The sequence below is a fragment of the Molossus molossus genome, unplaced genomic scaffold, assembly GCF_014108415.1.
Source record: "Molossus molossus isolate mMolMol1 unplaced genomic scaffold, mMolMol1.p scaffold_m16_p_7, whole genome shotgun sequence".
Lineage (NCBI taxonomy): Eukaryota > Metazoa > Chordata > Mammalia > Chiroptera > Molossidae > Molossus > Molossus molossus.
This window is the reverse complement of record NW_023425401.1, coordinates 29,489,479-29,507,047: the sequence shown is the minus strand read 5'-3', so window position 1 is coordinate 29,507,047 and position 17,569 is coordinate 29,489,479. Positions and strand designations below refer to the sequence as shown.

General features: G+C 39.1%; 2 protein-coding genes across 3 annotated transcripts in view; one reads left to right on the top strand and one right to left on the bottom strand.

The window, feature by feature from the left end:
- Window positions 1-4,804: 4,804 nt before the first annotated feature.
- RPA3 (replication protein A3) lies at window positions 4,805-9,365 on the bottom strand. The gene is made up of 4 exons (XM_036247189.1): window positions 9,183-9,365; window positions 7,953-8,027; window positions 5,968-6,076; window positions 4,805-5,188 (listed from the first exon to the last, which is right to left on the bottom strand). The coding sequence occupies exons 1-4, from the start codon at window positions 9,282-9,284 to the stop codon at window positions 5,106-5,108; spliced, it is 369 nt and encodes a 122-aa protein (XP_036103082.1). The 5' UTR covers window positions 9,285-9,365; the 3' UTR covers window positions 4,805-5,105.
- Window positions 9,366-9,616: 251 nt separating this feature from the next.
- UMAD1 (UBAP1-MVB12-associated (UMA) domain containing 1) overlaps window positions 9,617-17,569 on the top strand; it is a 237,189-nt gene continuing 229,236 nt past the window's right edge. For both annotated transcript variants that reach the window (XM_036246297.1, XM_036246296.1), the window contains exon 1: window positions 9,617-9,709. The gene's annotated coding sequence lies outside the window, so the exon portion shown is untranslated. The remainder of the gene's footprint in view (window positions 9,710-17,569) is intronic.

The following is a 17,569-nucleotide window of genomic DNA, read 5'->3' as shown; positions in this document are numbered from 1 at the left end:
AAGCGGCTTACCTCAAACTAACATCACAATTAGAAAGTAACTTAAAACATATGCTTTATTAGTATTCTAGATTTAGCATCCTCTCCCAAGGAAAAATAACCTGTGGTACCAGGATTATTGTTTTTCTTTCAGCAACAGATGAGAATAAAATTTCATGTGAATTAAATAAGGAAGGCAACAAAATTGAAGTTCCGCTAATTAGAGCCTATAGAACTTGTTTGTTCTTAATCATGGTGGATTTCTTCAAAACTTTAGACCAATTACATATTAAACAATCTGAGTTGAGACATCTTCAGAGACTATGCTAATCTGCCATAGATTGAGATTTTCAGAGGGTAAGGTCTTTTCACTCTGTGCTGTCCCTTGATTTAGAAACACAGTCCTTCACTTGACTTTGTTTATATGTATCTCTAATAATTAGCCCAGGACCTGACACAAAATGCTTGTTGAGTGATTTACTGCATATTAAATTAACACCTTAAAAGACAATCTCAAAATTCAAAAAATTTAGTAATAATACTAGTTTATCACACAGAGCCTTTAACTCACCCTATGGAGGGATGCTTTCAGAGTTATTTTAAAGTTGTCTTTGTCAAATGAAAATAAAAATGATCATATGAAGAACATCTCTAAAATTACTTTGGAGACAACCATTTGTACTTCATTATCTGTCACATTAGATTCTGTGTGATAATTGCTTTTAGAATATAATATTAGGAAAAGTTTGATTGTCCTAATGGACTTAAGGCTGTTAAAATCCTATGGCCTATTGTTCCTTCTTTCTCCTAGCTTCCCAGAACCACCAGGAGCTAAATCTGATGCCTAATTATATTTCCTATTGAGTGTTTTTGTAGTTGTTACCTCCTTTTTCACTTCCCTTTTCATTTTTGTAGCCTAATCCTTTTTTAGAAATGTGATATAGTTTAGGAATGTTAGTGTTATATCACCAGTCCTTAATTTTCAGTAGTTCTTTGAGCTTTCGGCATTACTGGCTACTCTTTGAAACTCTCCTTCCTTGCCTTTCATGATGTTCTTTCGGCCAATGAATACTTCCTGGTGCTTACTCAGATCAGGCGCGGTGGGGCTTCTGCCTGGTACTCTCCCGCTGCTGTTCCGAAAGTGTGCAGGTCCCCCCGAGTTCCCTCCCTGGTTCTGTAGTTTTTTTCACTCTGTTTGCTGTCCCTTGATTTAGAAACAGAGTCCTTTACTTGAAACTCTTGGGGCCAGGTGTGCTTCAGAATTCAGAATTTTTGGATTTTAGAACAGTCATAGGGTGTATCTACCGTATGTTGTGTAATAGCCTCCCTAGAGGGGCAGCACCCTCTGATCCAACATTACTATTTCTGCAGTGAAGATGGAGCATTTACAGTAGGTGGTGTAGACTATAAGGAGCCTCGTTACAATTCTTAGTAGGTTTTGTTGCCAAATGAGTTTTGTCCCACATTTGAGGAAAAGCTTTTTGGTTTCAAACCATTTTAGCTTTTGAAAGTGTAGATAAGGAATTGGTAGATCTTAAACTCTACTTGAAGTATTTTAGGCAGGGTGTCACTGAAATCTCTCTCTGGTCCTATTCCCAATACCTTCTGGACATCTCACTCAAGGGCCTATCAACTACTTAAAATTTGTACTGAAGCAAATTTATTGCCTCATCAGTTGACCTCATCCTCAGTTCTTAGTGTGTTTAGCTTCTACCATCATCACTATGACCTCTGGAATCCAATATAATATACTCTGAACTCGACTCCTTGCCTCCTGGCTTTGCCACTTGACCTATTATGGTTCAGGCCTTCATTACCTCTCCTCTCTGCCTTGTGCTTTCTCAAACCAGGCTGGGTGGACTAAATTACTTACACACTATGTTAGGCATTGGGAAATGCCAATAAGATTTTAACTACAGGTTCATTATCTGTAAGGGCCTCTCCTTAGTGGGGAAGACTAATAGAGAACTAGTTAAATAAATTAAGGGACATGTGGCACAATGGATGTTTTGCAACTATGAAAAAGGATGAGATAGCTCTATATGTCAATTGCCAAAAACATATTAAAGGAGAAATGCATGTTGCTCAACAGTATATTGAGGTGCTATAGACAGTTTATGTAGAGAAAGTTCTGGAAAGCTATCCAGCAATTCATAGCAGTGTCTGTGGGAAGACACCAGGAATTTTACTTTCTGACTTTTCTGGTGTTAAAATTAAAAAAAATTCTGAAAAACAGTTGTCAGCAAGTTAATTGTGATAAGAGGTATAAAAAGGAATGTAATATAAAGTAACTAATTCTACTTTCCTATGTTAGGGAAAGCTTAGAGAATGTTTTCCTTTAGGCACAGAAAGACATTACAGTCAGAGCAAAAGCAAGTTCAACGGCACCCAGATCTTAAAGGAGCTAGTGTGTTCTGGGAATGGCAGCTGGTCTTGGAGGGTAGCTTCAAGGGGAGAGTAGAATTTGGGAATAAGGTGGACGTTGTCAGACTGTGAAGTGCCTTAATGATTAATTAGAAATATGGACCTGATCTAGTCAGTGGAAAGTCTCTGGAGGCTGTTAACGTTTTTCATTTTGGAGTAATTTTAGATTTGCAGAAATGTTGCCAAAGTAGTAAGAGTTCTTATATAACCCTTCACCGTTTGTCTCCCTTTATGTTATCTTACATTACCATGGTGCATTTGTCAAAACGAAGAAACCAACACTGGTACATTATCATGAACTAAACTCCAGACATGACTCAGATTACTGTGTTCTTTTCTGTTCCTGGAGCCTATCCAGGATCCCACATCATGCCTACTTGCTACGTCCCCTTAGTCTTCTTTGCTATGTGAGTTTCTTTGTGATTTCATGACCTTAACAGTTTTGGGAGGTAGTGATCAGTTTGTAGAATGTGCCTCAGTTTGGGTTTGTATTATGCTTTCTCATTAGACTGGTGTTGAGGGTTTCTGAAAAAATACCAGAGGTGAAGTGCCTTTCTTATCACATCACATTAGAGGGCACATGATATTCACATGTCATCACTGGTGATGCTGACCTTGGTCACTTTGTTAAGGTAGTATTGGCTGGGTTCCTCCATTGTAGGCTTCTCAGGAAGTTTTCCTCTTTCCACATTTCTCTGCTTGTTAAACTTTATAGTATGATGATTACAACTGATATTTAATGCGTTGCCTGGATGATAGGAATAAGCTGGAAACAGGGGGTCCAGTTATATAATTATGGGTGCTACGCTAGTTCAAGTAAAGATGACAATTGCTCGATCCCATAGTGGCAATGGTAGTGAAAAGGACTGGAGGTATTAGGGTCTTTCTGAGCAACGGGGATGACTTATGATAGTTAAAAAAGAAACGGCAGCCCTGGCCAGTTTGGCTCAGCGGTTAGAGCATTGGCCTGTGGTCCGGTTTCCGCTAAGGGCACGTACCTCGGTTGCAGTTTGTCCCCGGCCCTGGTTGGGTTGTGTGGGTGGCAGCCACTCGATGTGTCCCTTCCACCTCGATGTTTCTCTCTCTCTCTCTGCCTCCCCACTCTATCTGAACAAAAAATGGAAAAAATGTCCTCGGGTGAGGATAAAAAAAAAAGAAACAGCAAATCAAAACCACAGATACCATTTCATGCCCATTATGATGGTTACAATAAAAAAGTCAGATAACAACAAGTGTTGCTAAGAATGTGAAATTAGAATCCTCAAACACTGTTGTGGGAATGTAAAAAGGTACACACTTTGGAACAGTCTGGCAATTCCTCAAAAATTTAAACATATTTACCATTTGATGCAGCAATTCCACTCCAAGAGAAATAAAAACATATGTATATATATATTTTATCCTCAACTGAGGACATTTTTGCATTTATCTTCAGATAGAGTTGGAGAGGGAGAAGAGAGAAACATCAATGTGAGAGAGACACATCAAGTCGTTGCCACCCACACGACCCCAACCAGAGCTGGGGACAAACTGCAACCGAGGTACGTGCCCTTAGCGGGAACAGAACCGGGAATTTCTGGTCTGCGGGCCGATGATCTAACTGTTGAGCCAAACTGGCCAGGGAGAAGTAAAAACAAAAACTTACATATATGGATATCCATAATAACATTGTTCATTATTGCCAGATGGTGGAAAACAAATATCCACCCACTAATGAATGGATTAAAAAATGTGGTATATCAGTTGCAGTTTGTCCCAGGCCCTGGTTGGGGTCATGTGGGTGGCAACCAGTTGATGTTTCTCTCTCTCTTCCTCCTTCTCTCCTTCCTGCTCTATCTTAAGATAAATGCAAAAATGTCCTCAGGTGAGGATAAAAAAATAAAAAAGTGGTATATCCTACAATGGAATATTATTTGGCCATAAAAAGGGATGAAGCCCTGATATATGGTATAACATAGACGAACCTGGAAAACATTATGCTAAATGAAGTAAGTCTGACACAAAAGACCATATGATTCTATTTATATGAAATGTCCAGAACAGGCAAATCTATAGAGACAGAAAGATAAGTGGTTTCTTAGGGCCGGGGGGTGGGTGGTGATGGTGGAGGGGCTGGCCCACTATAGGTAAATGGTATAGCATTTCTTTGGGGGATGATGAAAATGTTCTAAAATTGATTGTGATGGTTCTACAACTCTGTAAATATACTAAAGGCCACTGAATTGTACACTTGAAATATGTGAATTAATAAAATCCTTATCAGAAAATCAGGGAACACATGGCAGGGCAGCTATACTCACTCAAATTACACTCATTCGAGCTAAAGTGACTGACCTTATAACTATGAAATTTCAAGTTTATGCTTGAATACCTGACTTAAAAAATAATAACATGACCAATAGTATGAATCATTTAAACTTTTATTAATAAAACACAAAACTAAACTCAGACAACTGCTCTATTTTTATATCTGATCTGACCATATGCCAGAGTAGTGACTTTTTTTATGAGGCCACACGAGAGAACTCTCAATACACCAGTTCCATTACAAATGGCATACTGGAATAGCTAATAAAGTTAGGTAAATAAAATTAAAAAGAGAATTAATAAAAATAATGAATTTCTCCCTCAAATATCACGGGTCTCCTTTAATATCACGGGTCTCCTTTAATAGTCTTCAATGTAGCTCATTTGCAATCAAGATCAATCATATTGCACAACCCCCAAAGGAAAAAACTGAGGGAATTCATGGATAATTTTCAGAGCTTCATTGTAAAGTCCAAGATCTGAAAGAAACAGTTTAGCAAACATTTAATCTACAGTGGAAAGTTGTAACATCAATTATTACCTAAAAGATTTCTACCTCTTTCTTTTTATCTCCCTTTTAGAGGTCAACTTATTTTCACAACCCATCTTCTTTTTTTTTAATCCTCACTGAGGATATTTTTACATTTATCTTCAGACAGAGAAGGGGAGAGAGAAAGAGACATCGATGTGAGAGAGACACATCAATTGGTTGCCATCTGCACGACCCCAGTTGGGGCCAGGGACTAACCACAACCGAGGTATGTGCCCCTGGCCAGTATCAAACCCAGGACTCTTTGGTCAGCAGGCCAACACTCTAACCGCTGAGCCAAACTGGCCAGGGCACAACCCATCTACTAACACTGAGATATGGATCATCATATTTCTTTAACTACTGTGGCTCCAAAAGAAAGACGGAGTATAGGAGATCATCCATTGCACAGGCACAGTTTTTGCCTTGTGCTTTAGGTGTTATATATTATTTGATGCCTTTAATTCATATATTAAAATAAAACATAAAAAGACTAACATTATTTTTGTTTGACTTAAAAAAATTCTCTTTCTGCAAATATTAATTAATCTTTACTGAGTTTCTCCTACATATACACACACTACTTAGAAGCAGGGCAAAATGTCCTCCCATTTTCCTTTGAGATCAGAAAATTCTATAGAAATTGAAAATATACTCAAGACCAAGACATTCAAGTTAAGAATAAAAGTCTTTTTCTCCAAAATACATGAATTAGAATGCTTTAATTACCAAAAGGATGGCTATCTTCTTTAAACTGGACATAAGATGAACACATAATGGTTGCCTTGGCTGTTACTTTTCCAACTACTTCCACGATTCCAGAGATTTCTTCATCAAGCTAACACAAAGAACAAAATGTCAACTTCGTGTTATCACATTTTCAATGGTTAATTAACTTGGAAAATTGTTATACGGTCTACTAATCTTTCATTTCATATAACAAAATAATTTAAAAATTTACCAATGCAAAAACTGAAGTATAACTTGTTAAAAAATGTTTGAGTACTTATGGTCAGATTATCATAAGTCCTGCTAACTTTTAGCAGTAGCTCCAGATCCAAAGATACAGTTAAACATTTAAGTTGAAGTCAAAATCACTTAAAGATATTGAGAATGTCCAGCATTTCTACAAGGATTAATTAGTTCAAAAGAACACAATGAAAGAAACCTTCTATTATCTGTCTCTTGCACAGTGTGTTCTGTACACATTAACCAAACAGGACATGCATTTGTCTCAATAAAAGACCAAGAAGACTCTAGTGCACTGCTGGCCTAGTGCACTGCTGGTGGGAATACAGACTGAAGTAGCCACTACGGAAAACACTATGGTGTTACCTCAAAAAGTTAAAAATTGAACTGCCATTTGCCCAGTGATCCCACTTCTAGGAATATACCCTAAGCAGCCTGAAACACCAATCAAAAAGAATATATGTACTCCTATGTTCATAGCAGCACTATTTACAATCGCTAAGATCTGGAAATAGCCCAAGTGTCCATCAACAGATGAGTGGATAAAAAAGCTGTGGTACATATACACAATGCAGCTATAAGAAAGAAAGATCTCTTATCCTTTGAGATGACATGGAGGGACCTGGAGAGTATCATCCTAAGTGAAATAAGCCAATTAGAGAAAGACAAATATCACATGCTCTCACTTATTTGTGGAATATAACGTACAAAACAAACTGATGAACAAAACAGACCCAGAGACATAGAAGTAGGGTACAGACTGACAAATCTCAGAAGAGGGGAGGGAAGAGATAACCACAGAAGTTATAAGCATGTATGCATAACCATGGACATAGACAACAGTGCTGGGGGGGGGGGTGTCAATGGGGGAAAAAGGAGAAACATCTGTAACAAAAATAAATAAATAAATTTTTAAAAAACACCAAGAAAATGTAAATATAAAATGTAAAAACAAATTAAGTGACAGTTGTAAATATATGTAAACAAAAATAGAAAACAGAATTTAAAATATATCATCTTCATGTTTTCTTCAGGAAGAAAAGTTATTTAAACAAAGATTTAGCCCTGGCCGGTTTGGCTCAACGGTTAGAGCGTCGGCCTGCAGTCTGGAGAGACCCGGGTTCGGTTCCCGCTAGGGGCATGTACCTCGGTTGCAGTTTGTCCCCGGCCCTGGTTGGTCGTGTGGGTGGCAGCCACTTGATGTGTCTCTTTCACGTCGATGTTTCTCTCTCTCTCTCTCTTCCTCTCTCTCCCTTCCACTCTATCTGTACAAAAAATGGAAAAATGTCCTCGGGTGAGGATAAAAAATAATAATAATAATAATAAATAAAAAAAATAAAAATAAACAAAGATTTACCTTACATGCTTTTATGGTCTTTCATAAGACATAAGAATTATCACCTGGTATTTAGGAAATGTAATAAAAAACCCACAGAGTCCATAGAATCATTGGTTAGACAAGCAAAGGGAAATATAATGCAATAACAGGACAAAAATTTAATTTTACAGCCAAGAAGTTTTATAAGCTGATCCTTTATATATCTACTACAAGAATAAAAAATATGCCCTGGCCGGTTTGGCTCAGCGGTTGGAGCGTCGGCCTGTGGACCAGAGAGTCCCAGGTTTGGTTCCCAGTAGGGGCACGTACCAAAAAAAAAAAAAAAGAGAATAAAAAATATCAGCAACAAACCAAAACAAGATGTAGACTTAAATATAATATGCATAGCATTAATACTTGAACATACAGGCTCCATCAACTCAATGGTTGCACTTTTTCCTTCTCCATCTGAAAGAATAAACATTTTTCCAGTGGGATGAATCTGAAAAATACACAATGAAAACATAAATCCCACATACAAAAAACCTTTAAAATCTCATCAAAATAAAAATATTAAGTTTGACAAAAGATGAACAGATTGATCCAACATTATATAATAGATGCGCACAAAGCAATTGTTTTGAAGTTTATTTGGTTCAAATTATCTGATGTTACCATATCCAGTCAAACGATGCCCGTTTATATTTCAATTTCAGATAAACACTTCTTTAGTACAAATACGTCCTGTACTTTTCTTTGCTGTATCACACAACCCTATGCTAAAAACTAAAGGGGGTCCAAACTATCTAAAATTGAGATCTAAATAGTACATAGTTCACCGAGGGTATGTTTTAAAAATCAGGCATGATGAAGTAAAGAGAGAATTAGTTGTCAAAAGATCTGGGTTCTAGTCTTGCGAAACAGCTACAAAGCATGCAGATCTGCTTTGAGTACCAACTTTGCTACCTGATGTGGTCTTCAGCGTTTTAACCATACACTCCTACCCAGTTTCCTTACCTGTGAAGTCAGAATAACACCTATTTCAAAAAGAGGTTGTGAGCCTTTATATAATGTTAGTTGTATTTTTTTCTCTCAGCTTTCTTGAGTCACTGATTCCTAGACTTTGGGCCTGTATCTCATCAGAAGGATGAAGGGCTGCACTGGGATAAGGTAACAGATTGCTATGGGATCTGGAAGGGACAATCGAGGAATGCTTTATGAGAAATATTTCAAGGAAGAAACGACGTTTGAGAAGGAGAACTGCAGAAGAGAAGAAAATTGGACTAGATGTCAAGTCTGGCTAAACTAAAATATCAAGAACGTAGATGTGGGAGTCACGGCCATAATTTATTTTATGTAGATGTAAACAGAATGAGGGTGGGAGGCGCTAGAACTAGGAACGAACGGTGTACGCTGGCAAACATTGCTATTTCGCGCCATAAAAGAGGCGCCAAAATGGGACTGCAATAGCTAAAAAGTGTGCAAAAACAAAGGAATCGGAGCGACGTGATGATCTAAGGCTTTCTTTCAGTCCTCCTTCATCCTCCGTTACCTACCCCGAGGCCGCCCCCCGGCAGTCAAGGGGTCCCTCCCCCTCCCACCAACTCAACCCCCACAGACTATGAACCCGGGAGCCCAGGGCGGCGAACGCGCACACCTTTTCCAGCTTCCCCACGAAGCAGACGGGCCGGTCGATGGACTGAGCTAGCATGCTGGCGTTGATACGCGACTTGGGCGACTCCATCACCTCCATCATCATTGCAGACCAAGACCAAGAGGCCGGCTGCAAACTAGCGTCGGAGTGAAACAGCGCCTCGCGGAGGTCTATGGGCGATTTCCCTGGCACCAATCGGCGGAGACCAGCCCTCGCGCTCCACCAATCAAACGCGCGGAAATCTCGATTAGACCCACGCTGTCCACCAAAGGGAAAGCGAAAGGAAGAATGCGTTCGGAAGTGGGAATCTACTTCTTAGAGACGCGCGGCGTCCCGGAAGTTGCGACGGTTCGCCGGGAAGAGGGCAGTGGAGGCGGGGCTTGGGTGTGGGCCTGGGCGGGCGGGGCCTGGGCGGGCGGGGCTTGAGGCGCCCTCCGGTGATCTCCGGCCTCCCCGCGGCGACTCGACCCCGGAAGCAGGGTATCGGGCTCGGCTGCGGATGCGGCGGGAGACTGCGGTGCGAGCCTCAGGTATCTCTTCTCGCGGGAGGCGCCGCAGCCCTACTCGTTATCCTTGTCTCCGCCAACTGATGCGGAAGAGAGAGGCGGGAGTCGGTACTGTGCACCGGCTGTTCGCATTTCCCTACTCCCCCGTTTCCAGGTTCTGCGTGGGAAGGGTGCGATTCTTGCTGAATGAAATCTCGGGTTAGGGTTTCTTTTAACTACCCGTCCTTCTAGAGGTGGGAAGTGGGGTGTCCAGTGATCATCACCGCCTTTGTCAGTCCCCCAGATGCTCTGCGGCGCAGGGTTGGAGATTTACTTTCCAGGCTGCGTCACTTTCCCTCGTCAGTTTACCCACCTGTAGGAAGAGGGGGGCGATCTGATTACAAGAGGGGGCGACCTGAATACCTCTACGACCCTTTCTGGTCCTGACAATCTGGCCTCTGCGGACGTGCAGGTTTTCTCACCTCCGTATTAGCAACAAATTGAAGCGTCTAGGACTGGGTGGGTGGGTGCGGAAGGACCACTGGTCTAGGATAGGAGACGGATTTAAATTCCTGTTAGATCCTGACCAGGTGCGCTTGTCCCTGATACACAATTCCCCTTACGCAAAATGAGAGGGTAGATAACAATGTTTTGCAAAGTCCCAAATGACTATTGGCCATATGGTTCCCGGTCCCCTTTGAACTCCTCTGCAATCTTTTCCCAATTGCGCTCCGCTCCCCAGGACTCCGGAGGGGAGATCTGGAGGTGTGGAAGATAACCTGTCTAAAGGAGATTGGGGGGCGGAGGGGTGTGTTTCAAATCTCATTGGCTCATGTGGCTGTTGATTTTTGTTGTTGCCGATTGACACCTGCCTTGCCAGGGATATTGCAGAATGAGTGCTCATAAAAATAGTGCCAATGAGCCCTGGCCGGTTTGGCTCAGCGGTTGGAGCTTGGGCCTGCGGACCAGAGTCCCTGGTTCGGTTCCTGCTAAGGGCAGGTACCTCGGTTGCCGTTGGTCCCCATCCAGGTTGGGGTCGTGTGTGCGCGACAGTCAGTCGGTGTCTCTATCACATCGATGCTTCTCTCTCTCTCTTTCTCCCTCTCTCCCTCCCGCTCTATCTGAAGATAAGTGCAAAGATGTCCTCGGTGAGGATAAAATAAACGTGCCAATGGTGCTGCAGAAATTGGAAAACACTTTTATTGTTATAGTCATTTTTTAATCCTCACCCTGGATATTTTTTCCACTAATTTTTAGAGAGCGTGGAAGGGAGGGGAGAGGAGAAAAGAGAGAGAGACGTGGATGTGAGAGACACAACAATTGGTTGCCACCTCAACACAGGCGGGAAGGGGGCAGGGATCTGCAACCCACCTTTGTGCCCTTGACTGGAATCCAACCAAGACCCTTTGGTGCTGGGGCCCACACTCTAACCATTGAGCCACTCTGGCCAGGGCTGGAATACACTTTTTATTGGAAATTATTAGTTTTTGGACACTGAGTCCGTGAGTTTGCCTAAGGCACCTTAGTTGTTGTCATTCAAATTCAGGTACCTAGCTAGAGAACTTAAGCAAATAAGATCCTTTTGAGACTTCATGTGGCGATTTAAATGGAAATCTAATGTACCATAATTATAGTCTATCTCAGTGTTTACATAGTACTTAATATATTTGCCTTTTAATGTTGCTATCACTAAAACAAATTTAAAGATTTCATTAACAGATGCATGTCAGTTGGCATATAAAAAATTTGTGGTTGTATTGGTGCAAGTCAATAAAGTCCATTTTATATTTATTCCAAAGACTTAATATCTTTTGCACCTTAGTGTTGCTTTGGAAAACAAGTTGCTGTTATATAGGGTAGGGTACGAATGAATATAATCTTTAATAGCATTTTTTTTTAAGAGCAACTCTTAAAGTACCAGATGCTAATATCATTGTTTTTTTATAGTTAAAAGACCACTTTTACCTACCAACAGCATGTTTAAAAAACAAACGAAACATGGAGATGAGCAAGAAGATAATTTAAAATAGCTTTTTGAATACTTTTGAGTCACTAAAATATATCATGTAATATATAATGTACAGAGAAAAGTATATATGACTAGTATGTATACAGTACTTTCCAGAGAGATTAAATGAACCTATTCAGCTTAAGAAATGGAACTTTACCAATTAGCAGTTTACTTCCTCAATTAAGTCCTACCAGCCAGAAAGAAACACTATCTTGAAAACACTAAGCTTTTCTATATACTTTTATTTCTACATGTAGGCATTCCTAAATGGAATGTTTGTTTTTTTCTTTGTTTTTTTAAATCCTCACCTGAGGATATTTTTTTTCCCGTTTATCTTCAGATAGAGTGGGAGGTGGAGAGAGAGAGACAGAGAGAGAGAGAGAGAGAGAGAGAGACATTGATGTGAGAGAGACACATCGACTGGTTGCCTCCCACAAGCCCCTGACCCAGGCCAGGCCTGGACGAACCACAACCGAGTTCTGTGAGATGCTCTGACTGCTGAGCCAGACCTGCCAGGGCTGGAATGTTGTTTAACTTTATGTAAAGGGAATCATACCATGTATATCTTCTCACTTGTTTCTTTTGCTTGTTTTTGAGAGTAGTCCGTGTTGACACTTATAAGTGGAGTTCATTCTTTTCATTCTGCTACTTCACTGTTACTGACATTTTGATTGTGTGCAGTTCTTTTCCATTGTGTATAGGCCTTCTGTGAATATTTTTGTACCTGTTTGTCAGTGCACTTGTTTAAAAGTATATCAGTAGAATTGCTGGAACATAGGGTATGCATCTTCAGCTTTACTGGTAAAACCAAATTTTCCCCAAGTAGTGCTACCAGTTTATTCTCTCATCAGGAGAGGAGGAGAGTTCCAGTTGATCCACATTTTCAGCAACTTTTAAAAGTTTTTTTCCCCCTAATCTGATGGATGTGAAATGGTTTCTTGTTGTGATCTTAATACAGTTTTTCAAATATTTATTGGCTATTTGTGTTTAACATCTTTTTTTTTTTTTTTTTTGCAGATTTTTCTTATTGATTTTTGAGAGCTAGTAGTGTGGATAGTAGTGTTGCATTTCTCAATTTTTGGCCTATCTCAATTTTTTCATTCTTTCTGTCTTTTACTGGAAAGAGCTCCTACTTTTAATATAGTTAAAGTGTTTTTCCCTGAAGTTTTAATATAGGTGAAAAGTCAATTTAAAAAATCTCACTTGAGAATCATTTCTTTTTTTTTTTTTTTTCCTCACCTGAGGACATTTTTAATTTATCTTTAGATAGAACAGGAGGAAGAGAGAGAGAGAAACATCGATGTGAGAGAGATACATCGACTGGTTGCCACCCATATAACTCCAACCGGGGCCAGGGACAAACTGCACCCAAGGTACATGCCCTGGGCGGGAACCAAACCCAGGTTTCTCTGGTCTGTGGGCCGACGCTCTAACCATTGAACCATGCTGGTCAGGGCTAAAGATTTTTAACTGATTGTTGCTAATATATAGAAATGCTTTTGACTTTTTCTGGCTGTCCAGCTAAACTCTCATTTCTAGTAATTTTCTATAAGATTAATTTTCTATTTATATGTGAATAATTTTGTTTCTTAACAGTTCTTAAACATTTTATTTTTCTTGTCATTGCCCAGACTAGAGCTTCCAGTACCATTTTGAATAGAAATGGTGTTTCAGCCCAGCTGGTGTGGTTCAGTGGTTAGAGCATTGTTCCCATACACCAAGGTTTTGGGTTCTCTCCCTGGTGAGGGCACATACAAGAAGCAACCCGTGAATACATAAATAAGTGGAACAACAAATTAATGTTTCTCTTTCTCTTCCTCTTCTCTCCCCCTCTAAAATCAATCAGTCAATCAATAAGAATACACAAAAGCTTAGTTTCACATTTCAAAGAAGTCCAGAGACATGCAACTCAGCATGCAACTATGTGGTAGTGAGTACTCCTAAGACATCAGGGACCCTGGTTCCTTCTGTCTTGCTCTTCTTCTATGCACAGTATCTGGTTCCATCCTTAAGGTCACCTCATAGGTCAGGATAGGTGCTGAAGCATCAGGCATCTACTTCTCATTCCAGACAGCGGAGAGTGGCAGGCAAAGGGTGTGCCTTCATGGGACTCAGCTCCCTGTAAGGAGCCTTCCTGGAAGTCCTGTACAATTTGAAGTTCTACTTACTGGATTAATGACTTTCCCATTTTTTCCTAGTTTGATAGGAGTTTTAATTGAGTCATTATGAAATTTGATCACTTTTTTTTGGCCTTGAGATAATTGAAATGAGTATATTTTCCAATATTGAACCATGTTCTCATTCCTGGAAGAAACACAACTTGGTTGTGATATATTCTTTTATCATATATTCCTGGATTGGATTTGCTATTGTTTCGTTCAGAATTTTTGCATCATGAAAATCCACGAGTGAGATTAGCCTGTAATTTTTCTTTCTTATATAGTCTTTGTTAGATTCTGGTATTATGAGGGTTGTACTAGTCTCAAGAAATGAGTTGTGGAATGTTTTCTCTATTCTCTCTGATTCTGTGTAAAATTGAAATTACCTATAAACATTCTGGTAGAACTCACCTGTAAAACATTCTGGGTCTGGTATACAGGCATACCACGTTTTACTGTGCTATAATTTATTGTGCTTTACAGATGTTGTGTTTTTACAAACTGAAGACAAGACTTTCCACCAGCAAAACGATTATGACTCGCTTTATTGCTATACTTGCTTTATTGCAGTGGTCTGGAACAGAACGTGTAATATCTCCAGTTATGCCTACGGTTCCCCATACCTACTGCTCTTGGCATGTCCCACAATTTTTCATAAGTAGATATTCATTATCATTAAGTTCTAAATATTTTCTAGTTTCCAACATATTTCTTCTTTGACTCACAGGTTTCGTTTCCAAATGTATAGGTTTATTTATTGAAATTATTTTGTTTTGTTACTAATTTCTAATGTAGTTGCAGTGTCATCAGATGGTAAGGCCTGATACTAATTCTTTCAAATTATATGAGACTTGCTTTAAGGCTTATCAAATACATGGGCAATTTTTGTAAATATTTCATGTGTGCTTGGGAAAAAATTGCATTTTCCAGTTTTTGGATCAAGCTTATAAATTGCAGTGTTCAACTATCTCATTACCTTTTGTCTGATTAATGTCTCAACTGAGATAATTGTGTTAAGTGTCTTACAGATAGTAGCATTGGTAGTTTCTCCTTGAATTTCTGATGACATGTACTATATATTTTTGAAGTCTTGTCACTCGGTACATACAAGATTAAGACTGTGAAGTAAAATGGTTAAATGAAGTAGTGAATATCTCAGTTCACACTTTTTGACTTAAAGTTAATTTTCTCAGCTACTACCATTGATTCTTTAGAATTTGTTGTATTTTTTTCATCTTGTACTTTATCTAAGGGAGACAAGACCCATGGGCTTGGATTGCTCATTTCCTCATCTCTTTGGTGGTTTATCAGAGGGCTGACTTGGCAGGTCTTAGCTCAAGGGAAGAACAGACACTTATTTTTTTTTTTTTTTTTTTTTAAACCATGAGGCTTTAAAAAAGTTATAATGGTATAATAGAATTGTCCAAATGTGTGGATGCTGAACTCCTCTTTATGGGAACACTAGAATTTGGTGGATCATGAGTGCTTTGTACATCTCTGCTTATGTTTCTTCAATACATCTTATTTGATATTTATACTGTGTGACCCTTGTGGTATTTGTGTCTGTATTGGCTTGTTGACTTTCAACTGTTCTGTGTCTTCAAGTTCTAGGTGTGTCTCTTGTAAATATTGCCTATACCTAGAGGTTTAGCTTTTCTGTCTTTGTTCATTTACATTGATTGTGGTTACTTATATATTTGGAATCATTTCTGTAGTCATTTTGTGCTTCCTGTGTCCTGCTTTTTAAATGTTTCTCCTTTCTTGCCTTCTTTTGAATTGACTTTTATTTCTTAATTACATTTTATTCCTCTGTAATAGTTTGAATGTTATACTTTCTTTAAAAATTTCTTTTAATTCACTTTAAAGAGAGAAGGAGAGAGAAACATCGATTTGTTGTTCCACTTATTTATGCATTCATTGGTTGATTCTTGTATGTGTCCTGACCAGGGATCAAACTTGCAACTTTGGTGTGTCGGGATGACGCTCTAACCAACTGAGCTATCTGGCGAGGGCTGAGTGTTATATATTCTTTTAAAAAAATTCATGGTATGTATGTATGTATATATTTATTTATGTATATTGTTAATCTTCACCCGAGGATATTTTTCCATTAATTTTAGAGAGAGTGGAAGAGAGGGAGGGAGGGAGAGAAACACTGATGTGAGAGAGACACATCAATTGGTTGCTTCCCACATGACCTTGACCAAGGCTGGGGATTGAACCTGCAGCCCAGGTATGTGCCCTTGACTGGAATTGAACCTGTGACCCTTTGGTCCAAGGACTGACGCTCTGACTGCTGAGCCAAACCAGCCAGTGCTGTGGTCACCCTTTAACATGCATATTAAACTTAGTCCGAAGTTACTTTACTCCGTGTCAAGGCAAGCGCCTATATAACTCTATTTACTTTTTAAATTAGAATGCTGTTGTTTAGAGTGTTAGTTTTATCTTGATTTCTCGTCACCCCATAAATTAGGCATTATTATTGCTTTATATAGTTAATGTTTACTTGGAATTATTCATGTATTTATCATTTTCTTTACTTACTATTTATTTTTACAACTCAACCCTGTTTACACATGAGCTTTTGGGACTGCTGTCCACAATCAAACAGAAACACCAAATACTTCTTCAAATGGATTATTTTTGAATACCTGTCCCAGAACTTTTCCTGCTTCACCTTTTCCCACCCCCTTTATCGCCAATGTAAAAACTTTCTTCTCCAAGTCCATTGTATAAAAGAGCGCCTTCAACCCAGGATGGTGGACTAGTTGTCTTCTCCATCTGGCACTGCTGCTGGTGGTTCTGACTTCAGGCCCCAGGACCTGGTCCTTTTCTGGCTAGCACATGGCTCTATAAATCAGCCTCTGAGGTTTTTGTTTTGTTTTTAATGCCTCTCTCCTACTCTCTAACTCCTTCTGGAATTCCAATTAGAAATAAGAAGGACCTTCTCATGTGTTTTTGACCTCTGTTTTATAATTCAATGATTTTGATTCTGTGTGCTGAATTCTAAATAATTTATTTATGTCTTCCAGCTTACTAATTCTTTATTCAGTTGTGACTTATTTGCTCTAATTTCAATACTATTTTTAATTTAGTTTCTAGAAGTTCTATTTGGTTCTTTTTACAAATCTTAGTAGTTGTTTATTGATTTTTTTGGTGTGTGTCATAGTTTCAGGTCTCTCTTTATTTTGTCGTATAAATAAGTCTGTTTATAGCCTAGTACACACAGGCTTTATGGTCTGATTCTGTACTGATTTTTTTATTTTCCTGACTCTTCCTTGTTGTGACTTCTTCATATTTATGGTAATTTTTGATTATAGGTTCATGTTTCTTCTTGGAACTTTTTTGTTGATTTCTCTGAAGTTTAGTCTGAGGGTGTGTTTCTCAAGAGAAGATTTGTGTTTTTTCTAACCAAGCTGTTAGGGCTCCAGTTTTGTCCTTGTTCCCTGAGGAGCAGGGACCATTAAAATTCAGGATTTTAGCCATTAGAAATCAGCAGTTGCCACAGGTAAAATGCTTGCTCCAGTACTTGCATTTACCCCTGTGCATTTGTTGTTTTTTGTCCTTTATGGCTTCTGTAGAATTTCTTTATTCTCTTATTGGCTTAGCCCTACATTTCAGAAAGACATATTTATATTGAAGACATGAGCACAGGTGCTCTTTTAGAGACCCAATGTAGGGATTCTATTAATGTTGTTGAGAGTAACAAGGTCTGGTAAAGGTATAGTTAGGGTA